General features: G+C 45.1%; 1 protein-coding gene across 2 annotated transcripts in view; it reads left to right on the top strand.

Moving 5' to 3' along the window:
* Positions 1-22,218, top strand: part of Ptgfrn (prostaglandin F2 receptor inhibitor) — a 66,484-nt gene that overhangs the window by 18,710 nt on the left and 25,556 nt on the right. For both annotated transcript variants that reach the window (XM_051199275.1, XM_051199276.1), the window contains exons 2-4: positions 8,614-8,982; positions 11,618-12,031; positions 15,786-16,166. In XM_051199275.1, coding sequence (XP_051055232.1) covers positions 8,614-8,982; positions 11,618-12,031; positions 15,786-16,166 — 1,164 coding nt within the window. The remainder of the gene's footprint in view (positions 1-8,613; positions 8,983-11,617; positions 12,032-15,785; positions 16,167-22,218) is intronic.

The raw sequence follows: 22,218 nt of genomic DNA, 5'->3' as shown, positions 1-22,218 counted from the left end.
TTGAATTGGAAGTTTTCTGAACAATGCCCAGCTCAGAGCTTGGCATATCAGAGACACACAGTGTGTTCTTGATAAATCAGACAATAAATTACAAGTAAATACCTGAGTGATGCCCCAGTGACATTAGGTGGAAGTTTGGATATTTTTCTATCCCTTTTCCAATTTGTTATCCTCCCCACCCCCATTTTTCTGGTTGTTGTCTGAGATAGAATCTCATGTAGCCCAGGTTGGCGTCTAATCTTTCTGTTTTCACAAGTGCTGTGATTTCAGATGTACCGCGGCTCAGCCTTTTATCTTTGCAGCTACCTTTGGCTGAATTAATGCAGGGAAGTTGAAATTGGCTAGTTTTTTTTTTTTTTAATTCTGCTTGAATATTTATGAAATGTTTAATTAAATGTGCCCTTTGTTTAATTAAAATTGCTAAAAACAACAAAACTCTGTCCATTGTTGACTTCTCCGTTAGTGAGCTTTACAAAAGTATTACGTTTTCACTTATTATGTGCGGTGTATTTTTGTGTGAGTCCACAAGGTCAGAGACAACTTACAGAGGCCAGTTTCCCAGATCTAACTCAGCTCATCAGGATTGGTGTTACACAGGTGTTACACAGGTCCTACCACGGAATGCTTTATCAATTCCAGGGTAAGGACAGGTTTTTGGAGTGTAAGCTCCAGTTCACTCCACCCCCTCTTACTACTTTGTATGCTGTGGATCTCATATATTTTTATTAAGTATGTAGACTGAAATCCAAAAGATGTCACTGATATTATTTGGTCAGATTCTGTAGTGCTACCTGAAGTCTTTGTCTCTCCTTTTGCCTCCTTGTTTTTATGGTTTCAAGATGAACCAGTTATTTCTGTCTGAAGAACTCCATTTAGGGTTTCGTTTGGATGCTAATTACCTTTTTCCTTGTTGTGAATTGGTTGAAAACATACTTATTTGCTTTTCACTCAAAAGTGCTCCCCACCCCTCCACTGCCACCCCCACCTCACCCCACCCCTCCATCCCCATCCCCCATCCCATACACCCTTTTACTTCATTGGGGGGGGGGTCTAGGTTGGCAGTTACTTTTAGAAAAATCACTTTAAGGCTGCCATCCCATGGTTTTCCTAGCATCGTTTCCATTGAATGTCAGTTATCAGTTGTGCTATGGCTCCCTTCTCTGCCTCTCAGCACTCTTACTGGGCTGCACTCAGAATTTATCCTGCTTGTGATAAATAATGTAGCTTGTTTCTGCAGTAGAGTGTGGTTTAGTTTAAGAAAAATCTTAGCCATTATCTCTTAAAGATATCACACCTTCTGGGACTCTGTTACACGTATTTGTAACCTTTTTACTACTATGTCCCATGTATTTCACGTCCTGCTTTTTAAACATTTTTTTGTTTGTTTTGTTTTGAGTTTTATTTTGTTTTGTATTGTTTGAGACAGTTTCTCTGTCTAGCTCTGACTGTCCTGGAATTTGCTTTGTGGATCAGGCTAGACTTGAACTCACAGAGATCCACGTTGTCTGCCTTAAGAGTGCTGGGATTAAGGGTGTGCACCACCACCATCTGTCCTTTGATTTTTTTTTTTTTTTTTGCTTTTTTTTCTGAGACAGGGTTTCTCTGTATTGCTTTGGAGCCTGTCCTGGAACTCACTCTGTAGACCAGGCTGGCCTCAAACTCACAGAGATCTGCCTGCCTCTCCCGAGTGCTGGGATTAAAGGCGTGCACCACCACTGCCTGGCCCATCTGTCCTTTTGTTTTTTATGGTTTTTACATAATGGAGTTCAGGTGGGTTACTTATACTGACTGCTTTTATGATACTTCTAAACTGCTGTCAGTACCACTTAGTGAACTCTTTAATTAGTTACTATATTTTTTATTTCTATAATTTAAATTTCCACTTTAATGGGTCCTAATTTTAGTAGGTAATCCTGTTTGCTACTTCTGTTAATAAGTCATGGTTATTTTAATATCCACATCTGCATCAATATCTCCATCCCTTCTGCTCTGAGTCCAGTGTTTGTTTTTTCCCTTTTATTTTTAGCTATTTGGTTCTGTCATCTCATTTTTAAAAAACTTTCTGTTTATTATTATCCACTTGTGCATATACATGTGCATACACTTGTATGTGCAAGCACCCTCAGAGGCCAGAAGAAGGTGTCAGATCTCCCAGAGCTGGAGTTGCAGGTGATTGTGAGCTTCCCAAAGTGGATGCTGGGAACTGACCTCTGCTCCTCTACAGTATCAGCCATCTCTCCAGCTCATTATTGTAATTTAATCCCTGTGGTAGTGACGATTGATCCCAGGGGCCTTTCACTTACCAGGCAAGTGAGTTCCGGTGGAGTCCTGTCACCAGCCTTGGCTCTAGTGCTGTGACTGTCCCATAAGTAGCAGGTGAACATGGAGAAGCCATTCGGTTCCTGGATGATCTCATCTTCTGCCCATGAATATGCCCTTTTGCCCTGGAGCGCCAGTACAGCAAGCAGCTTCCCGTTCCCCAGTGAGTGATGCTGTTGCCCTGGATCTCAGCCTCATTGGCTCCAGTTCCATTTTCAGCTTTGCTTTTGATCTAAGAGCATGGCCCTTTCAGGCTTATAGCTAAAAGTCAACAGATTTACCTCCCTTCCTCTGTGGATTCAGAAGTGCAGTTTTGATGTCTGCATCCTGCTAGTTGATTTTAGAAAACACTGCTAACGTGCTTGGTAAGCAACTTGTTGCATGAAGCATGTCTTCCTCTATTGCCAGGGCTAATCTGGGATTCACTCTGCTTGGCATCATCCTCTCCTACTTCAGCCTAAGTGCTGGGATCACACATGTGGTTTAACCTGTTGGTTTTCTTTTGTGCTTAGCCTCCTAGCCACTTACCTTACCCTCCATATGTATGATCTGTCCTTTGAGATATGCATTGTGTAAGAGGAGAAAAAAAAGCCCTGTATGATGCCCCACCCCTCTCAAACCCTAAGTAGAATCTTCACTCTTTAGATTAGCTCTCTGTGTGTTCCTAAATTTTGGAGTTATTTCTCAACCTTATGAGGTGTTCGAAGCTCTGTGTTAAACTATTGAGGATTGGCATATTTCTAAAGAGCAGAAGCATTGGGCATCATTGTATTCGGTGGCTGTGATTCATACCTCCTGAAGACATTGATCTAGGCTATTCCAGTTTTAACCTGACGACTGTTGCTGCTTCTCAAAGACAGCTGTCTGATCCACACTACTTTATTATACCAGAAACAGTACCCTACAAGGGCAAGTCTGAGTTACCTACGCTTTAGATTTATTCCTACTTACCCCTCCCCCAATTGTCAGAGGCAACTTACAATGAGATACACATACAAGTGCAAAGAGAACTTTGAAATGAGATAAAAAGCTAAGCTTACAAGACAGCATGGGAAGTAAAAAGGAAATGATTATTTGAAATTTAAGCTAAGTGATTTTCATAGTTGAATGTCGTATTTAATACTGATGTTCCTTGAAGGCAGGATACAAAAAGAAACATGATTTTTTTTTTTTTTTTTTGAGGTGGGGAGGACTTACTAGTTGAAATAATGACAGGAGAAGTTAGCAGTGGTTTGCATTAAATGATTTTTTTCCTGTAGATTTAAGAAAAATTTTAGATGAGACTGTTCACTGCTCTAATTGGCAGTGGGACCTGGGAGAAAGGAGCCTAAAAATAAGGCAGACTTACAGCTCATACAGTAGCTAACTTTTTTCAGAGCATTAGACAATTTATGTTCTGAGGGGTAAGAATCACATGAATGCCTGGTGGCGGCGGCGCACGCCTCTGGTGGCGGCGGCGCACGCCTCTGGTGGCGGCGGCGGCGCACGCCTTTAATCCCAGCCCTCCGGAGGCAGAGGCAGGCGGATCTCTGTGTTAAAACCAATCTGGTCTACAGGAGCTAGTTCCAGGACAGCCTCCAAAGCCAACCAACCAACCAAACAAACAAAACCCCAAAAAACCAAACAAACCAAGGGTCACATGAATGAAGTGTACAATCACAAGGATAGGCCACACGTGACAAACATGCTTTTTCATAGAGACATAAAATTAATAGCAAGCAATAATGAGTAATCTGAGGTAAACTCACCCCTGGCTGCCATGATTGAGCATGAAAACACATTCCAAGAACAATTCCATGTTATGAAGAAACTGAGATCACAAGACTCTTGCCTTGTTTTCTTGGAGTTTTCTCACAAGCACCCAGAATTCCTTTCTTGGACCCTGGTCCACAAGACTCCAGTGGCAATGGGTGCAGAGGCTGAGAGTTGTGTGGCTTACCTTGGGTGTCTAAGCTGAGCAGATTGTCACAGCAACTGCAAGGGCTCTTAGCCATGGGAATTGAAACTCATTTAGTGTAGGAGCCTTCTTTACACCCTCCAATAAAGTGCCCTTATTTCTGGAGGATTTAAAATGGGCTGAAACTATTATAAGTGGCCCAAAAGGCCAAAGGCATCTATGTACTTGGAGATTTCTGGAATATGATACTACAATTTTTTTTGTTTGTTTTATTGTCATTCTGTTTGGGTGTTATTTTTTAACTGAAATTTTAATGGGTTTTTATCAGGTGGATTTTTGTAATGCAATATGACAATATTCTGGATAGTTCTTTCTTTGAGACAAGCTCTTCTGTAGTCTAGGCTATGTTCTGTAGTCTAGACTTTCTTCTCTAGTCTAGGCTAGCTAACTTGGCTATGTAGCTGAGAATGGCCTTGAACTTCTGATCCTCTGCCTCGAGGCTCAGTTTGTTCAGTGCTGGGAATTGAATCCAGAACTTCGAGCCTGTTAAATAAGCACTCTATCAACTCATCAATTCCCTGTAGCATTTTTAAAGTTAATAAAGAAACGGTTTCCAGTAGGCTTGGTAACACAAGTGCTTACTTCCAGAATTCAAGAGACTGAGGACATTGAGGGGGAGGCCAGCCTGGACTATAAAACAAACCAAACAAAACTTAAAACGCCTTTCATACAAAGGTCCCTTTTACTGACCCCGGGGAAACATATTTTTAAAACATCTTATTGATTACTCCTGTGTGGGGGCACATGCGCCTCAGCGTGCAGATAGAGGTCAGAGGAATCACTTGTACAGTGATTTCTCCTCCCACCTTTACATGCCTTCTGGAGATGGAGCTAGGTGGCCAGGTTGGCCTCAGCCTCAGAGATCACCAGCCTCTGCTTTCTGAGTGCTGGGATTAAAAGAGTGTGCTGCCACTGCCTGGCAACATAGTTTAGGATCAGACATGTTTAGGATCAGACATGTTTAGGACTCTTAATTTGAAACACTTGGAAACTCAGAAGAAACTTGTCTTTCCCTCTTTCCCTGAGTTATCAGCTGTTACCAAAGGTTGTGACAAAAATTGGCAAGTGTGGCTCTGTAGATAGTCTTCCTGATTTGAGAAAAGCCATATGCTTTCTCTTTTACAAGTTATATTTATTTTTAAGTATCATTTGTCGCTATTTAACAATATTAAGGGAAATCTGTACTAAATACCAGATTGTTGCTGGCAAGTTGAAATTCTGCTACCAAAATCGTGTGTCTCCGTATGCTTGGAGGAGAGGACACCCTGGTTCTTGCATGCATGACATTGCTCAGGTTTATAGGTTTTCAGATTAAAATGTGCTCTATCAGGGTGTCTGCTTCGACTGTTTCCTTTCCCAGGGGCACCGTGACATAGCTTCCATCCAGGGACTTGTGCAGATTGTGTTTTATAGTCCAGATTGAGGAAGGAATGTGAGAGTGATTCTGGGGAAGGGGGATGCCCCACTGAGGAGATGGCGAGATCGAAGCCTCCTCATGGCAAGAGGAGTTCTGGGAAGGCATGCCGGCTGGAGGAGGCAATGAAGACCCTGGGTACCACAGGGCATGGTGGCATTTCCAGAAAGGTGCACAAGCTATCTGATAAGTATGTGTTGAATGGAAGACACACAGGATTCTTCATGGCCTGGCCTGAGCCTACCACTCCAGCTTCATCTCCTAACATCCTTCTCCCTAATGCTTATACTTCAACAAAACCAAACTACCTTTGGGAATACAACCATAGCTTTCAGGTTCTGTTTTTGAGCCGGGGTCTTGCAATATCAATGAGCTGCCAACTCCCAGACCTAAGTGATTCTTAACTTCTTGAGTAGCTGGTATTATAGGCATAAAATAGCTTTATTTAATTTTACTTATTTATTTGACTTTCTTTTCAATGCTAAGAGTGGGGCCCTGGCCCTCATACATGCAAGGCCGGTACTCTAGTGCTCAGCTGATGCCACCCCAAGCCCTACTTTTTGGATTTTAATGACAGTGATGTGATTTGGGGTTCAGCAGCCTTTCTTAGGTTGGGAAGTTGTTTTGGGCCTGCCCCTAGCCCAGCTATGACAGGAAGACCATTGGTCCCTGTCTTAGCTAGGGTTTTCATGGCTGTGAAGAGACATATGACCATGGTAACTCTTATAAAGAAAACATCTAATTGGGGTGGCTCACTTGCAGTTCAGAGGTTCAGTCCCTTATCATCATAATGGGAGCATGGTGGCAAGCAGGCAAACGTGGTGCTAGAGCTGAGAGAGCTACGTCTTGCAGGCAACAGGAAGTCGACTGAGACACTTGGTGGTATCGTGAGCATAGGAAACCTCAAAGCCCGCCCCTTCAACAAGGCCATATCCCTCCAACAAAGCCACACCTCCTAATATTGCCATTTTCTCTGAGATTATGGAAGCTAATTACATTCAAACTACCAAGGTCCCTTACTTGAACAGTGTCTCACACTGTCTCTGTCAATATGTCTCTTACACACTTGCCTTTTTCCTTTCCCAAAGGAAATGATGTTAGAGAAAACAAGAGGTTTTAAAAACTGGCCCTCAACTTTTTTTCCAACCCTAACCCAAATTTATGTTACGTTTTCATCATAGTCTGATTTGTGCATGCCTTCGTTTACCTAACAAAGTGCTGTATGTAGCAATATTTATCCCTTACCAAGTGCATTGCACTCTAATCGCTTCTGTTCATTTAAAATTCCATTTTTAAAAGCACACATAACCACTATAAATTCATTTTGGAATCCACTAATAGGCGGCCACAGAGTTTGAAAAACATGAATTACGCCAGCAATAAACAAGCAGCCGTGGTATGCTGGGTTCCTGGGAATGATGCCGCAGACCAGGTACTTAAACTACAGACCCTTTTCCCTACAAGCTAGAGGTCAAAGCAGCGTGGCCAGAGTCTGTGCCCTCTGAGGGCTGAGAGGAAGGACTGGGCTTGTGTTTCCTGAGCCTGTGCTGGCTGGCTGCCAGCCTGCTGTTCTTAGTTCTTGGATGCATCACCTTGATCTCTCCTCCCTTCATCGCAGTGCAGTGTTCTCCCTGTATGTCCAAATTAGCTCCCTTTTAAGGACGCCAGTCTTATTGGCTCAGAGGCCTACCCTGTGCCCTGTGACTGCATCACAGCTTGCCTGATGACATCTTCTGTGACCCTATTGCCAATTAAGGCTGTGTTCTGACATATTTGATTCCAGAATTCAGCGTATGAATTTTGTGTGAGGCACACAGATCAACTCATAACAGATGATAGAAATACAATAGTGACAATAGAAAGTCCCATCATATTGAACCCATAGTACATAGAAGACTCACTCTTCAGCTGAACATTTTGTTTTATTAACTCATTGATACCATCTTATTTTATAATCAAGGATACCAAGCTAAGAGAGATTTAATTCTGATGCCTGTGATTCAGAGCTCATGGTATCTCCTGACTCATTGCTGTACCTGTTTGCTGAATATCAAGAGAGGTACAGTTAGTCATTTGGACTAAATGGAAATGCAAAATCCAGGTCGTAAACACAATAGAATTGTGCTAAAATGAAGTTCATTGTAGTGAGAACTTCTGAAGGAATAGGAGGGTGCCTGTTGCTGAGGGCCCTGCCCCAGAGGTCTGTGCGCCACAGGCTCTCCTGGCAGGTAATGCCAGCCAACTGTTGGCTCTGTCCACTGTGTTGCTTTCTCACCATAAGCTGCCACATTCCTGACAACACCAGGCAGCCTCCCTCCCTCTGAGTTTCTTCATCAGCCTACTGAAGAGTAGAGGGAAGGAAATGAGCCAGAAAATAGAAAATTAATACTTGGTGGAATTGTCATATTTTAAAAATAATTTATAACCAATGTCAGATAACAGGAGTTAAATCATTTTATCAGCAGGCTGCTCGAGGATTTGAGAATTGGCATCCATCATTATAGATTAGGTCTTGGGCATGATCTCTAGGGATGTTGGTTGAAGTGGGATAGGCAGGAATGTAAATATGTACTGATCATAGGACCTTTCCATATCTCACTGCATGATAATGGTATGTTAAATGATAACGGAAGAGATAAAGCTTATTTGAGGCCATGGTTAGCCCACTTTTCATATTTAGTCTGCCTGTCAGCCCTGGGAAACTGGTTGTGTGGAAGGCACTCATTTCAAAGTGCTACTTCCAACCCATAATTTCAGGAATGGCTTAATCCTCTTCTATGGGGGGAGGGAGGTCCATTTTCTTAGAGATCTGCCCTACAATCTGCCCTTGGGCCCCTGAGCCGAAGCATCCTTTAGATGTCACTGTCATATCAAGAAAGCCTTCCCTGGTTAAAGGTCCACCTTTCATTTCCTGTCGTTACAGCTGTCTGTCGCGGGCGTGTGGTGAGAGTCCCTGCAGGCAGCCTGGTCCGGGTGGTGGGCACCGAGCTGGTGATCCCCTGCAATGTCAGCGACTATGATGGCCCCATCGAGCAGAACTTTGACTGGAGCTTCTCATCTTCGGGGAGCAGCTTTGTGGAGCTCGCCAGCACCTGGGAAGTGGGCTTCCCAGCACAGCTGTACCGGGAGCGGTTGCAGCGGGGCGACATCCTGTTGAGGAGAACCGCCAATGATGCTGTGGAGCTACACATAAAGAATGTCCAGCCCTCAGACCAAGGCCACTACAAGTGCTCAACGCCGAGCACAGATGCCACTGTCCAGGGCAACTATGAGGATACAGTGCAGGTTAAAGGTACAGCTCTTATATGGGGCCACACCTTCCTCTGTCATTCTGCTGTTACAAAGAGACTCAGTGCCCCTGTCCGTCACAGTGACGCTGTCTTACCCGATGACAGGCAGAGGGTGGACCAGGTGACCCCTGGGGCTCCCGCATCCTTTTCCCAGTGTAATTCTGCTGTATCAGATGGCCAGTGAATTGTAGGTACCATGGTGTAGTCACCTGTGAGAGTCCCACTCTGGGACCAGCTTGCTTTGCAGTCAGCTCCTGGCTCTGCTATTTGTCTGCTAAAGGGTGCCTGGCTCAGCCCATCCTCAGCTCCCTCTGTCCAACAGAGCCTGCCTTAAAAGGCGTGGGGACAGGAGAGCTAACCCATGCCAGGCCTCTCCAACTGTGTCATAGCAAGTATTCAGCTTAAAGGCAAGCTGCAAGGCATGACTATGAGGTTCGGCTTTATGGGAGAAATAGGTACTTCATAGTTCATGTCATTTTCTCTGGGGCATTTGTGAGCTAATACCTGTTTGTGTCAGAAGTTGTACTTGCTGTTTACAGATGAGAAAACCACACAGTTACCGCTATTTCATGAACCTAGCTGTGCAAAGTTGACACCATTGTCATCTGGAATATCTTGAGTTTGGGATTTCCTTGCCTTCTAAATGCTGTTGGGTTTGCTCACACGTTCAATTATCTGAATCCAATGAAGAAGATAGGACAGGCTATTTCCCTAATTTACGCATGAGATGGAAGTGCGTAGGTTAATTACTTGCTTAAAATGACATAGCTCATTAGTGAATGAGCAAGAAGAAGCTATTTTAATTTGAGGCTAACAAAACAGAAACATTATTATTGTTATTAATTGTACATTTATTTGTGCCCTGCCTTGTTTCTGAAAATATTTGTATCCAGGCAGGAGTGTATAGAATTACCTGGAAAGTAGGAAATGATGATAGAAAAGGAGTAGGCTAATCCAGGTGTCCACCCTTTGTCGTGGATACCGATATTGCTCAGCTGTTGCTGCTCCTTTACCAAATCACGAGGGGATGAAATGTCAGCCATGCCTGTCAAGTAGGAACAAAAGCAATAAGCCATCAAATTTACCTCTTCCATCTTCCCATAAAAGGTACACACCTTTTTAATGGTGTGTACATACCTTTTTATGGCTATGGTGGCACACACCTGAAACCTAGCACTTGGGAAGCTGAGGCAGGAGGATTGGAAGTTTGAGGCTAGTCTGGGCAAACTATATAGTGAGCTCAAAGACAGCTTGAGCTATGTAGTAAGACTTCATCTGGGGGTTAGGGGTTGGGGCATAGGAAACTTGGAAGTTCGGTGGTAGAGTAATTGCCTAGATCTGCAAGGCCCTAGATCTGGCTTCTAGAATGGTGTGGGGGGGAGGGGAGGGAAGGTTCTGACATTTTTTTTTTTTTTCCTTTTAAGATTTCTCAAAAGACATTTGCACTGAGTTAAGTAGTACAACAGATCACCTTCCCTCAGGTCAGATACATCTTGTGATTTGTTTTGAGAAGTGGAGGGTGACAGAGCCCTCATACCTCCCTAGTATCTGCCTGTTTCTTCACTGTGAAGGCAAGAGACGCAAAGGGAGGCTTTTCTTGGCTCAAGAGAGCAGAAGGATAGTGTGAGAGAGGCTGGCTGGCTGCCCAGGTAAAGTCTCTAGCAGGAGCTAGATGTGGTCCCGCATCTGTCTGGCCTTCAGCTTCATGGGTCTTGAAGCTGCCTCTGAGGAACTGGCTTTGAGAATGAAGCCATACCAGCCACATTCACAGATTGCTGTGTGGACTGGAAGGCCACTATAGTAGCTTCATAGAAGAGGTGGGCCTATGATAAGTGTTCTTCTAAAGGAGTAATGTTCCTGGTATTTGGAGTAATTGGGATGCTTGAAGAGCCACATATGTAGCTCCTGGTGGGCTTCGAAGGTTTTCCAAATCCTTGGTAGATACCAGATCACCAGCATCTGTCACTATCAAGTCCCCTAGACCCACCCTCTTTTCTAGACTGTATCAGTGGCCTCTTCCCATTGGTGCTAAGAATTAGCAGCAGAACCTTCAGAGTTTCTTGGCTCCTTCCTGTCCTGTGAATATACCCTATCCAGGATGTGAGCCACAGGCACCTCCTGCTATCACCTCTCCCTGGAGATCTTGAGTCTTGGCAGCTCCATTGTCTCTAGATTACAGGCTCCCTCCTCCAGCCCCACCCATGTCCTAACCAAGGATTGCTTAGACATCAGGCCAGCTTATTTCATCCTGTCCTGGCACTCATTGGGTTCTTGTTGGCTCTGTGAAGTGAGTACAGCCATCATCTTCTTTTCTAGGAAATTGAGGCACAGAGAACAAAGTAAGCCTGCATCATGGTGACAGACGCACTCATGGACCCTTTAGCTGGATGGAGTTTTATTATTGTCTCATTTTTTTTGTTTGTTTGTTCAAGTCAGAAAGTCAGTTGAGATCGTGAGTGGATCAGAATAGACAACTTGCCTATCTAGGCTGTAGAACCAGAAATGGAATGAGGAATCCTTCTTGGGTAGCCAGCTGCCATGACTTAAGGCCAGAGTCATGGAAAGTAGCCTATTCTTTAGTTACGGAGTAGGGCCAATGGTGACCACTGACTGATCTCTTCCTTCTGTCCTTCACAGTGCTGGCAGATGCCCTGGTGGTGGGCCCCAGCTCCCGGCCTCCTCCAGGCCTGAACCTGCGTGAGGGGGAGCCCTTTGAGCTGCGATGTATTGCATCTACCATGTCACCATTGCATACTCACCTGGCACTTCGGTGGGAACTACACCGTGGTCCAGTGCACCGCAGCATCCTGGCCCTAAGCCACGAGGGCAGGTTTCACCCAGGCCCTGGCTATGAGCAGCGCTACCATAGTGGGGATGTACGCCTGGACACCGTGGGCAGCGATGCCTACCGCCTCTCCGTGGCCCGGGCACTCTCTGCGGACCAGGGTTCCTACAGGTGTGTGGTCAGCGAGTGGATCACAGAGCAAGGCAGCTGGCAAGAAATCCAAGAAAAGGCCGTGGAAGTGGCCACCGTGGTGATCCAGCCGACAGGTGAGGTTTTGAAAATGTGTCTCCCTGATTGGAACCACTGACCATGTATAGGACTAGACCAGAAAGAGACTGACCTGCTTCCTCTTGTTGCTTATGGGGAGCAGAGTGGTGTTGGTAGCTTGGGGAAGGGCACCTCTGCTTTGAGCTATGTGATAGTGCTAGAGTTTTGCCTTTCTGCTGTCTGCTGTTGCTTATCTTGTATAGGTCTGACTCATAGGTTAAGAATGATGTCCTGTCAGGGCCCACCTGATGTTCCCTGGGGGTGTGACTGGATTCCCTCACACCAGCTGCTTTAGCTTTCTTGTTTACTATTGAGTCCTTGGGTGTGTGTGTGTGTGTGTGTGTGTGTATACACACGCGCGTGTGTGCAGCTGACTCCAAGCCTCTTGCTAATGTGCACTCCTGGACCTGCCTTCCACCCTCATCAGATGACACACTCCCCATGGATCAGGCTTCTTCTTACTTAATATGCCATACATGCTCCAGAAAGCCCAGCATGGTCCATATCAATCTTTGTCCTATAATTTGCAAATATACCCCCTTTTAGGATTCCCAGCTACAGAAACAAGATAGAAAGGGCACACTAAGAAGTCTACAAGAACAGAAGAAAAATGAGAGAAAACCATTATTGACTTACTCTTTGACAAGCAATGGTAGGGGTCCTGCTGGTTTCAACACTGTTCTGGGCCCTAGGCTCAGAACTACTGCATTCTCAATCCCAGGTTACTGGAGCCTGAAGCCTCAGTAAAGACAGAGTACAAAGAAACCATTGCAGGTCAGTGTCACTGCCAGGGATAGCTGGGTATGCCTGGTTGTCTAGGAGCCTAACATCTTCAGATAACGGTCTCTTCTGCCTCCTTGGAGACCTTGGCTGGATTCATTCCCTGCTCAGGAATGTGAGTGTATGGCTTGTTCTGTTCCCTGGGAAGGAAAGTGGGAAGCTATAACCAGTGATTGTTTTTGCAACTTGCATGGTTCTGGGCAGCATTTCCTGCACCTGAACGTGGGTGCATGATCATTACTGTGGGCCTAGGCTCCCTTGGCTGCAGAAATGACTTCTTGGGTGGACTAAGTTCATCTTCTGTAGCCAAAGTGATTGTCTGGGATCTGCTGTAGGAAACCTCAGTGTGCACAAAGCAACTGCTTTAATGAGGCAGGCAGGCAGGCTAAGAGTTTAGCTTGGCAGCAAATTCACCGTTTAATGGAGGAATTTCAATCAGAAAGAAGGGGCATGTTTCAAACATACCACAAACCCATAGCATCTAGTTACACGATTGGGATTCAAGACTCGGTCATAGCAGCTCCATCCTGAGGCTGAGGCTTCACCATCCATTCTGGTGTTGAACCCAGGGCCTCCCACTTGCTAGGCAAGCACCTATTGCTTAGCTATGTTGGTTGCCCTTTTTATTTTGGGATAGGATCTCGCTAAGTGACTCCAGCTGGCCCTGAACGTGTGCTTTTCAAGCCTCAGCATTCAGAATAGCTAGGATCATGGGCTTGCACCAGCACACTTGACCTTGTGACCTTTTCATGTGTGATGGGTTTCTTTGTCTTTTGAAGCCTGTAACTCTCTTACTTCATGAAACATAATATATAAGGTGGCACGGAGTTATACTGGAGTAGTTATCAAAATATCTTTAAGACACATCTGTTTTATACTAAAATATACTTCATTATTAACACGTGAATAATAAGCTATATTGGCGGGCCTAACAACCATCACAATTTCTAGGGAGCCGTGAATGTAAGTGATGTTTCAGATGTCTACAACTCCTGTAAAGTGACTATGAAGATCTGTTGCTTCTGTTGAGGGCCAAGCCCCAGATATAGGCCATACTATACAGCCTTGTTGCTTACTTTCACAAAGGGAGGTTTGTAATATATCAGCGAAGGCTAATGAAAATAAAAATAGGGATGAATTTTCCATCCACATGCACAGACTCCCTAAGTTCTCTGTGCACTGTAAGTTAAGAATCCCTGTGCTTGGGGCCTGTGAGCTCGCTTGCATATGATCCCCCCTTCCCTCTCCTCCTTCCTCTCTCTCCATCCTCAGCCCTCTTTGTCTAATTATTTATGTTTTTAGACTGGGTCTTACTGGTCTGAAACTTACAGGCTTATCTTGAACTTACAGAGATCTGCCTGCGTCTGCCTCCCAAGTGCTGGGATTGCATACCCAGCTGAGGGACAGTGTTTTGCTTATTATCAACCTGTTCACCAGTCACAGGTACCTGCTCATGTTCTATGATCACAGTGGCATTGTGAATGGCACAGAGCCACTTTGATAGCTATGTCACCCATGTGGTAGGTAGGTCCTCCCTATGGTTAGAGTGGCTGGTGATATAAATCTTTGTTTGTAACTTGAAGATTTAGCAATATTCTACAAGAGAAAAACCTCAAATGCCACAGGCTTTTCCCAGATCTCCTTTTTGCATTCTGAATGCTTAGAACCCCCATCCCCCCACGTCCCCTTCCTGTCCCCCATCCCCAGCCAGCCCTGTTTCATCTCCCATTGCCAAACCCTTAAATCTGGAATACTGGGGCTCATGGTTACTGATAACACAGATACTTAGCCACTTTTACTAAGAAAAAAAAAAAATGGCTAAGTAGATTACACAGCTGAAAAGACATCTCTGCCAATATTTCTGGACCCTAAGGAATGCATTTCTTGATCTATAAAGAGGAGAAAGAGAAGGAGAAACCAGACTTCCAAACTCTTTTCTACCTCACTTTCTGTCATGTGTTGGGATGGATGTTGAACTTGGCTTGAAATCCTTGTTTGAAACATTGTCAAGATTTGGAAGTATTCATGTGGAAGCTGTATCTGCTGGAGGGCATAGGCTTTTGGGTTTGGTGTTTTCTGAACTGGGCACAAGCCTTTGTCCCTGAGCTTCCTGGGAACAGCAGTGGGTGCTGAATGGGTTCTGCTAGAAGGTGCGGACTGTGTCTCACTTGACTCCACTGGGAGAAATTGGCTGTCTATCATTTAGTGATGGTTCCCAGAATATCATTGTAACTTGAATTTTTCCACTCTGATTACAGATGTTTGACATCTTAAAAACACCCTGAATAGAGTAAAATATTTCCATTTAAAATCTTTGGCAGTGGAATGCTGAGTAAGACCTTCCTGTGACACCCAATACTTCAAGGCTTCCCCTAATTATAGCTTACTTTTAATTGTCCACAGTCATGAGAGGATGGTAACATGGAGGATGCAAAACTCATTGGGTTTGGGCTTTGGAGTATGTCTCATGCTTGACTTTCAGCTGGATATGTCTGATGGAACGATAGTCTACATATATCACATTGTGAAGGACTGACTCACGAGAATTGTCTGGTTTCACTTTCCTGGCTCATCTGTGCAGGATTTTCCACCCCACCCTCAGGGTGCTGGAGCCAGTGATGCTAGAGGAGGGTTCTACCATGGAGCTACTGTGTTTCAGCCTCCATATCAATAAAATGACCATAATAGTATCCACCTTATATTATTATTTTCAGAATTAATGTACAGTAAATACATGAAAGTGATAAAGTGTTTGCTGGTGTTCGTTGCGTCTTTTTTCCAAAACCAATTTAGTGTGTGTCATGAATTTATTCATTAACTATTCCTCAAGTACTTTTAACTGCACAAAGCCTTCTAATTTTACCACTATAAATCAGCTTAAAAGGAGTTGATCCAGAGGGTGGTAAGTAGAAGGGAGGGTCTAGAAAGGGCAAACCACTTCATCACTTGACGGACTTGTTTTTCCTCTTCTAGCTCTGCAATTGGCTGTGCCCAGGACTGTGTCTGTGACTGAAGGAAAGGACCTGGACCTTTCTTGCAATATCACAACAGACCGTGTGGATGATGTTCGACCCGAGGTGACATGGTACTTCAAAAAGACACCTGATGCCTCCTTGCTTGCCTCCCACATGCTGGCTCGCCTGGACCGTGACTCCCTGGTACACAGTTCACCACACGTTGCTCTCAGCCATGTGGATACCCGTTCCTACCATCTGCTGGTGCGAGATGCTAGCAAAGAAAACTCTGGCTACTACCTTTGCCTTGTGGCCCTCTGGGCTCCTGGACATAACAGGAGTTGGCACAAGGTGGCAGAGGCCATGTCTGCCCCATCCAGTGCAAGTGTGACCTGGCTAGGTGAGTAGCTCTAGTTAGTCCTTCCTGTGCACTCAGGAAGCCTGTGATATACCTCATTTAGATGTTTGGATCACACGGATGTCCTTGAGCTCCCCAGCTCCCAGGAAGCATGATGGGCTGAAACAGTCTGGCCAGCAAGGGAAAAGCTTAGGTGATGTTTATTCCAGTGCCCTTGCAGGACAATGTGGGTCCCTCTGTTGCTGAGAGTCACCTGCCTGTGAGGCTGAGCTGACTGGCCCTTTGCAGTGGCTCTTTGTTGAGGGGAGAGACTGCGTTCTCTCCCCCTTACTTAGTCTCCTAGGCATTTCAACAAGAAAGAGCCGCCTCCTCCAGCTAACAAAAGTGTTTTCTGCCCTGGAAGCCCACAGCGGTTTTATCTGCAGATGCCATTTTCAGTAGGGACCATCCACCTCCCTGTCTCTCCTCAGGCTCTCAGCCCAGGTGCTGTGACCTTGGTGGAGGAGCAGGGGTGTCACCTCACCCCATGTTTTATAGCTGCTCGTAACGTGTGGGAAGATACTGATTTGTCCTCATAGTGTCACCCACCCCATTTGTCAAAGATGTGATCCCCGGACTGCCCTTCTTACCACGTATGTGATTGTGGTCGTGTTCTATCTCGTCGTTGTGTATGTGCTCCCTGGAGAGTGCTCACCTTGCCGTGTGTGCTGCCTGCTGCCCTCCCTGTCTCATCCATGTTCTCCTGGCTATCATCCTCTCCTCTCCTCTGTGTGCATGTGGGTGCTCCCACGGTCCCTCACTGTATCCCGCACCCCAGCCCCACTTCACCGTGCGCGCTCTGCTGTCCTCACGTTGTCATGCGTGTGATCCCTGCTGTGTGTCTTCACCTTGCCTCACAACGCGTTTGCCTTGTCTTTATGTGATCGCTGCCTTCCCTGTGATTCCCACCGTGTCTTCATCTTATTCGCGGTTGGCTTTGCCTCTATTTCCCGTAGGGTCCTTTTTCTTCGTCTCTTTTTTTCCTGTGTGTCTGTCTGCTGGGAGGAGTGTGTACTAGTCCTTCGTGTTGTTCATCAAGGCTTGTAATTGCTGTTCAGCTTAGGAGGGATGGGCCTGTGGGGTGTGGCTGGCTCCCCTGGCCCCCCACCTGCATCATTTCCCCGGAGGACAGGCCTTTGGTCGGCTCTTGTGTCTACTGTGCTCTGGGCCTGACAAAGGCATTTGATGTTTCTTTGATTAAGGAGGCAGCACAGATCCTTAAAAGCCAGGAAATGACTTCCCCCTTCTGCCTGATGCTAAACCTCCTGCATGTGCATCTCTTCAGCTCCTAGGTACTTCTTCTCTATCTTCCATAGAGGTCTTCTGTGGCGCAAGGGTGAGCTCCCTGTCTGTCCTCAATAAATCTCTCTGGCACAGATGGGAACTTGGCAAGTGGGAATGGGAGGGGCAGGGGGAAGACTCCTTGGAGAGTAAGCAGTAGGGAAAGTCCAGTCAGGGCTGAGACAGGGGTGAGTGGGGTGTGGGGTTGTCAGTCAGCCCGAGAGCAAAGTGGTACTTTGATATCTGGAAAGCAAAAGGAGCAGGCTTATCTGGAGAGCTTTCATTCTTGCAGTCAGAAGCCCGAGAAAGGCGCACTGTGAAGTCCTGAGCTGGAACAATGCTGGCCCAGCTAGGACGCTCCTTAGCAACCTTCAAAATAAAACAGATGTTGTCAGCACTGAGAGAAGAGTTTTCATCTCTGGAGCTGAATCTGTCTCACAGCTCTGATCCTAGTGCATTGTGTGGTACTGTTAAATTCCCACTCTGCTTTCTCCCCCCCCCCCCCTTCTGAATCCTAGCTCCAGGATTTTTTTGAAAATTCTGCCTGCACTTCAATTGAGGGCTTCTTTGAAGTCCTGCTGTATTGATCCCACATACCCTGGGGGAAGTACAGGCACTGTCAGACATCAGGGACAAGCTCTAGGAGGGAATGAGCTTTGTAACTGGAAGGGATTTGTTGGTGACGTGTTCTCCAGAGATTGAGGAGAAATAAAGAGGCTAAACTGTGGGAAAGACTGCTTTATTATCCCAAGGATCCTTTCATCTGTTTTCCTGAAAAGTGCCAGCGCCATTGTGAAAGTCATCGGTGCCTGTCTGCAGTGAGTAGAACTCCAGTAGAGCCCCATACCTTCCTGTGCCATACACCACATAGGCGCTCCATCAGTATTGGCTGAGTGGGAGAAAAAGTCAGCCCCGGGGTACAGATAATATAAAACCCATATAAAACCCATATAAAAACCAAAATTGTATTCAGGTGTAGCCATGGTTTAGAATATCCAGAGACCCTTGTGCACATGTGAACTCACTAAGAGTGTAAATACTGTGCAAAACAACTGTGTTCTTCTCTTTCTTCCTCTTAAATCTTCACCCTCTTTCCTGTCTGTGACTCACACTTTGCAGCTGCTTGGACTCCTGTCGGGAGGCGACTCAGCCCCAAGTACAGGCCTTTGGTCATAGTCAGCCCCTAGTACAGCCACAGGCCTTTAGTCATAGCCTGCAAACTGCACCCTCTGCCCAGAAACGGAGGCAGCCAGCTGACCTTAAATGTTGTCTCTAGAAATGTAGTTTGTGCGTTCCATCAAATACAACTGGGAGCCTGTATAGGATAATGAAGATGTGAAACACACAAAAGCATGGAAGACAGATGACCTGCTGAGACATGGACTGTTGTCACAGAGGCTTGTTTGTTTGTTTGTTTGTTTTTTGAGACAAGGTTTCTCTGTGTAACCACTATGGTTGTCCTGGAAATCACTCATTCTGTAGACTAGGCTAGCTTCAGACTCACAGAGATCCTCTGCTTCTGCCTCCCCGTGCTGGGATTAAAGGCATGTGCCGCCACCGATCACAGGGGCATTCTTGAGAAAGCTGGATCCCTGTGCATATATGACACCATACCCAGTTTTGAACTTGACATGTTAAGAATTACAATTACCATTTACTGAACACTTCCTTTTTCTAGGCACCGATGGAGAACTTCATATGCACTTAATGATCAGGTGGGATGTGCTGTTGACTATCTTTGGAAAACATACTCTCCCCTAGTGGCTAATTCTTGCTTCTTCTTTGGGGGTATCTTAGAATGATGGCTGAGTTGAGTCTGCCCTAAGTGTTGTCACAGTATGTGGGAAACATCTTTGGCTTTGAAAATCAGTTTTGCTGCCTGAAATGGCCAGCATCTAGTCTTAAAAATGAGCTGGTCCTGTTCTCATCTTCAGAACTGTTTTGCAGTTGATAAGGGGGTGAGAACTGATGGGGTGGTCTCAGGTCTGTAGTGTTACATGGGCCTGATATTATCCATGTTCTGAAAAGTTATAGCAGGATGGAGGAATCTGGGTGATTTTTGTTTTGTTTTGTTTTTAGGGTGAGGCCAATTTTGCTAGGATTTGTGTCTGCCTTTGAAGGAGGAAGAGATATACGTTGGTTTACAAAATGAAGAACAAAGCAGCAGACATAAAAATATAATCAAGATCAAAAGGGACGAAGAAAATCTAAGAATAGATTGTGGGAGGAGGTTGGGATGAATTAGTTGTTGCACTTGAGCGCTGAATTTGAGTTTTGAAATTGAGACAAAAAGAGATGTGATTATCTAGTTCTCTGAGGAAAGAAAACATAAACTCTTTCAGAGAGGCAAACTTTTTCTTGGCACTGGATTTATCCCATGCTCTTTCATTTCGGGGGCAGTGGACAATTTAATGGACAGTGCTCGTAACTGTTCTTTTACCAAAGGCCTTCAGTGACGGTTCAAATGGATTGTTCCTTATACCCACACTCGCTAAGAGCTGAGGGCATGAGTTGTAAGTGTGGAAAGGAGTTTCTCTCGAGAACTTCAATTGCTTCAGGAAACAAATGTTGCTTTGTGTTGATCCAATTTAGTGTATGGCTAAAACGTAGACAGCCGAGCGGAATGGCCAGTTAATCTGCACATTAAGCCATCTCTCTCTGCTATCAGATGTCTTAAACAAGCCTTTGGCAAGAGTTGGGTACTAATCAGTTTATGGTTGAGCTCTGCCCAAAGTACTGGACTTCTGCAGTGTTAATTAGAGAGGGTTCCAAGGGTTTGGGATTGGGGCGGGTAGGGGGAGGGGAGAGGGAGCAGAGTTGAGCTCCACTGTTCAGGCTTAAGAACCTGATTTGCATTCTCCCCCACTGGAGAATGTGCCAGCAAGGAAGGTAATTATTTTTTTCTTTAAAAGGACTGTTAGTCTGCTAAGCACTTAGTAGATGCCCTCTCTAGGACATCCTGTTTAGATATTTGGAATTTTTAGTATGTCTGTTGCTCATATCTGTCCAGGATTATTCCAGAAGTGTGAGTGGTGTAGCATTGGAGTCAGAGAGACTTGTGTGGATTCTGTTGCATCTTTGGTTTTCTTGGTTTAATAGGAAAATGCATAAGGTGCTTAGTGTAGTAAGTACCTGGCAGTTATATGCTTGATACATCCCTTGGTGGTGGTGGTGGTGATGATGATGATTTCATAGTTCTTGGGGGTCTTCTCCACCAAGTCAGGATGTAGGAGTTTTGTTTGGATACCAGGGAATCCAGCATGGAGGAACCAGGAGTGTATGTCCTGGAAGTAGAATTCCCAAGAGTTGCTGGGCCAAGATAGTTGAGCCGACTACACCCAGGCCTTGCTACTGTGCTCACAAGTCTGGATTTTTAAATCTCCCTCTCTTAGAGGAATAAATGAGGATAGAGAGAGTAGCGCATAGGTGTTCCATTTGCTCTGAAATGGCTAGTGCTGACTTCTGTCATGATAATAGTTCTGCCTAGGCTCTGCAGAGCAACTCCCCCAACACAGGACCTTGTTTGTAGCCACATCTGTTTAGAATCTTTAGTGAATAAATGACTGCTAACTCTTTGACAGTTGGCTGCCTCTAAAGTACCTGTCTGCTTCAAGATCCACAGACCTGGAAGGACCCCACTGTTTTCTTTAATTCCAGCCTTCCAGCCTTTCCTCTCATCAACTATATGGAGAGTACAGGTAGAGAGGGGCGTTGGAATATTTCCCTGTGGGGGTGGGGAAATCAGAGAGTATCAGCTATCAATCTGAGTTCCTAGGAGGGAGCAGGCTGTGAGAAAGCCTTAGCATCCCAAGGATGGAATGAGCTTGTCCAGGTAGGTTGGGTTGGGAGTCAGGCCATGTAGATAAAGTGTCCCCTGCAATTCTGCTCAAACTCTATGCAAAAATTCTCTAATTTAGCTCCCCTGAGCTTCAATTTTGCTTGTCATTTAAGATGTATACAGAAGTAATACTAATTCCATAACATTGTTGTAAAGATTAAGCAAAATAACAAGGAAAGCACTGTGGTCTGCTGCCTGAGATCTAAAAGGCCTTCAGTAAACGCTAGTTGCCACCCATTGTTATTATTGTAGAATGGGGATAAGGTTATATACCTTCTTTATAGAATTGTCAGAGTAAACAAAAGACATCTGTATACCTTGCTAACACACTGTAGGGAAAGTTGGTGGCTCTTGAAAATAGTAGGCACAAAATTCTTGAGTCTGTAACTTAGCCAGTGATTCTCAAGGCTTTTCATTATTTTGAAAGTTATAAGTTATGAGAAACATGGGAGTCTACAGCTTTGGAGAATGTGTGTGGGTGTGGACAGGTGTGGACCTGGTACCCAGATTAGAAAGCAGGTCCCTGTTTCCACATGCTACTGGCATTCGGCTTGGAATGGCTCCGTTTTTTGTGAAAGAGCTGATAGCGTGGGTTGTTGTTTGTTTTCAGCTTTTCAAAACAAATTTACAAACATTCACAGTAGAAGAAATAATCACCAGCTTTAACTATAAGTATCTTGCTTATCTGATGTTCAGTGTTCTTTCCTCCCTGGGAGACGGAGACACACACACACACACACACACACACACACACACACACACACACACACACAGAGTCTCTCACTTTCTCTCTTACACTTTCCTTTTTATCTGCAGAAGCATAAACCATTCCTGAGATGCCATATATTTTCTTTTGTGAGAGAAGATCTCTTTCCCTCTGTAGCCCAGGTTGGCTACAGCACCCTCCTGCCTCTGCCTCTCACATGCTGGAGTTAC

This window comes from Phodopus roborovskii, unplaced genomic scaffold (genome assembly GCF_943737965.1).
Source record: "Phodopus roborovskii unplaced genomic scaffold, PHOROB, whole genome shotgun sequence".
Lineage (NCBI taxonomy): Eukaryota > Metazoa > Chordata > Mammalia > Rodentia > Cricetidae > Phodopus > Phodopus roborovskii.
This window is presented reverse-complemented; position numbering and strand designations above follow the sequence as displayed.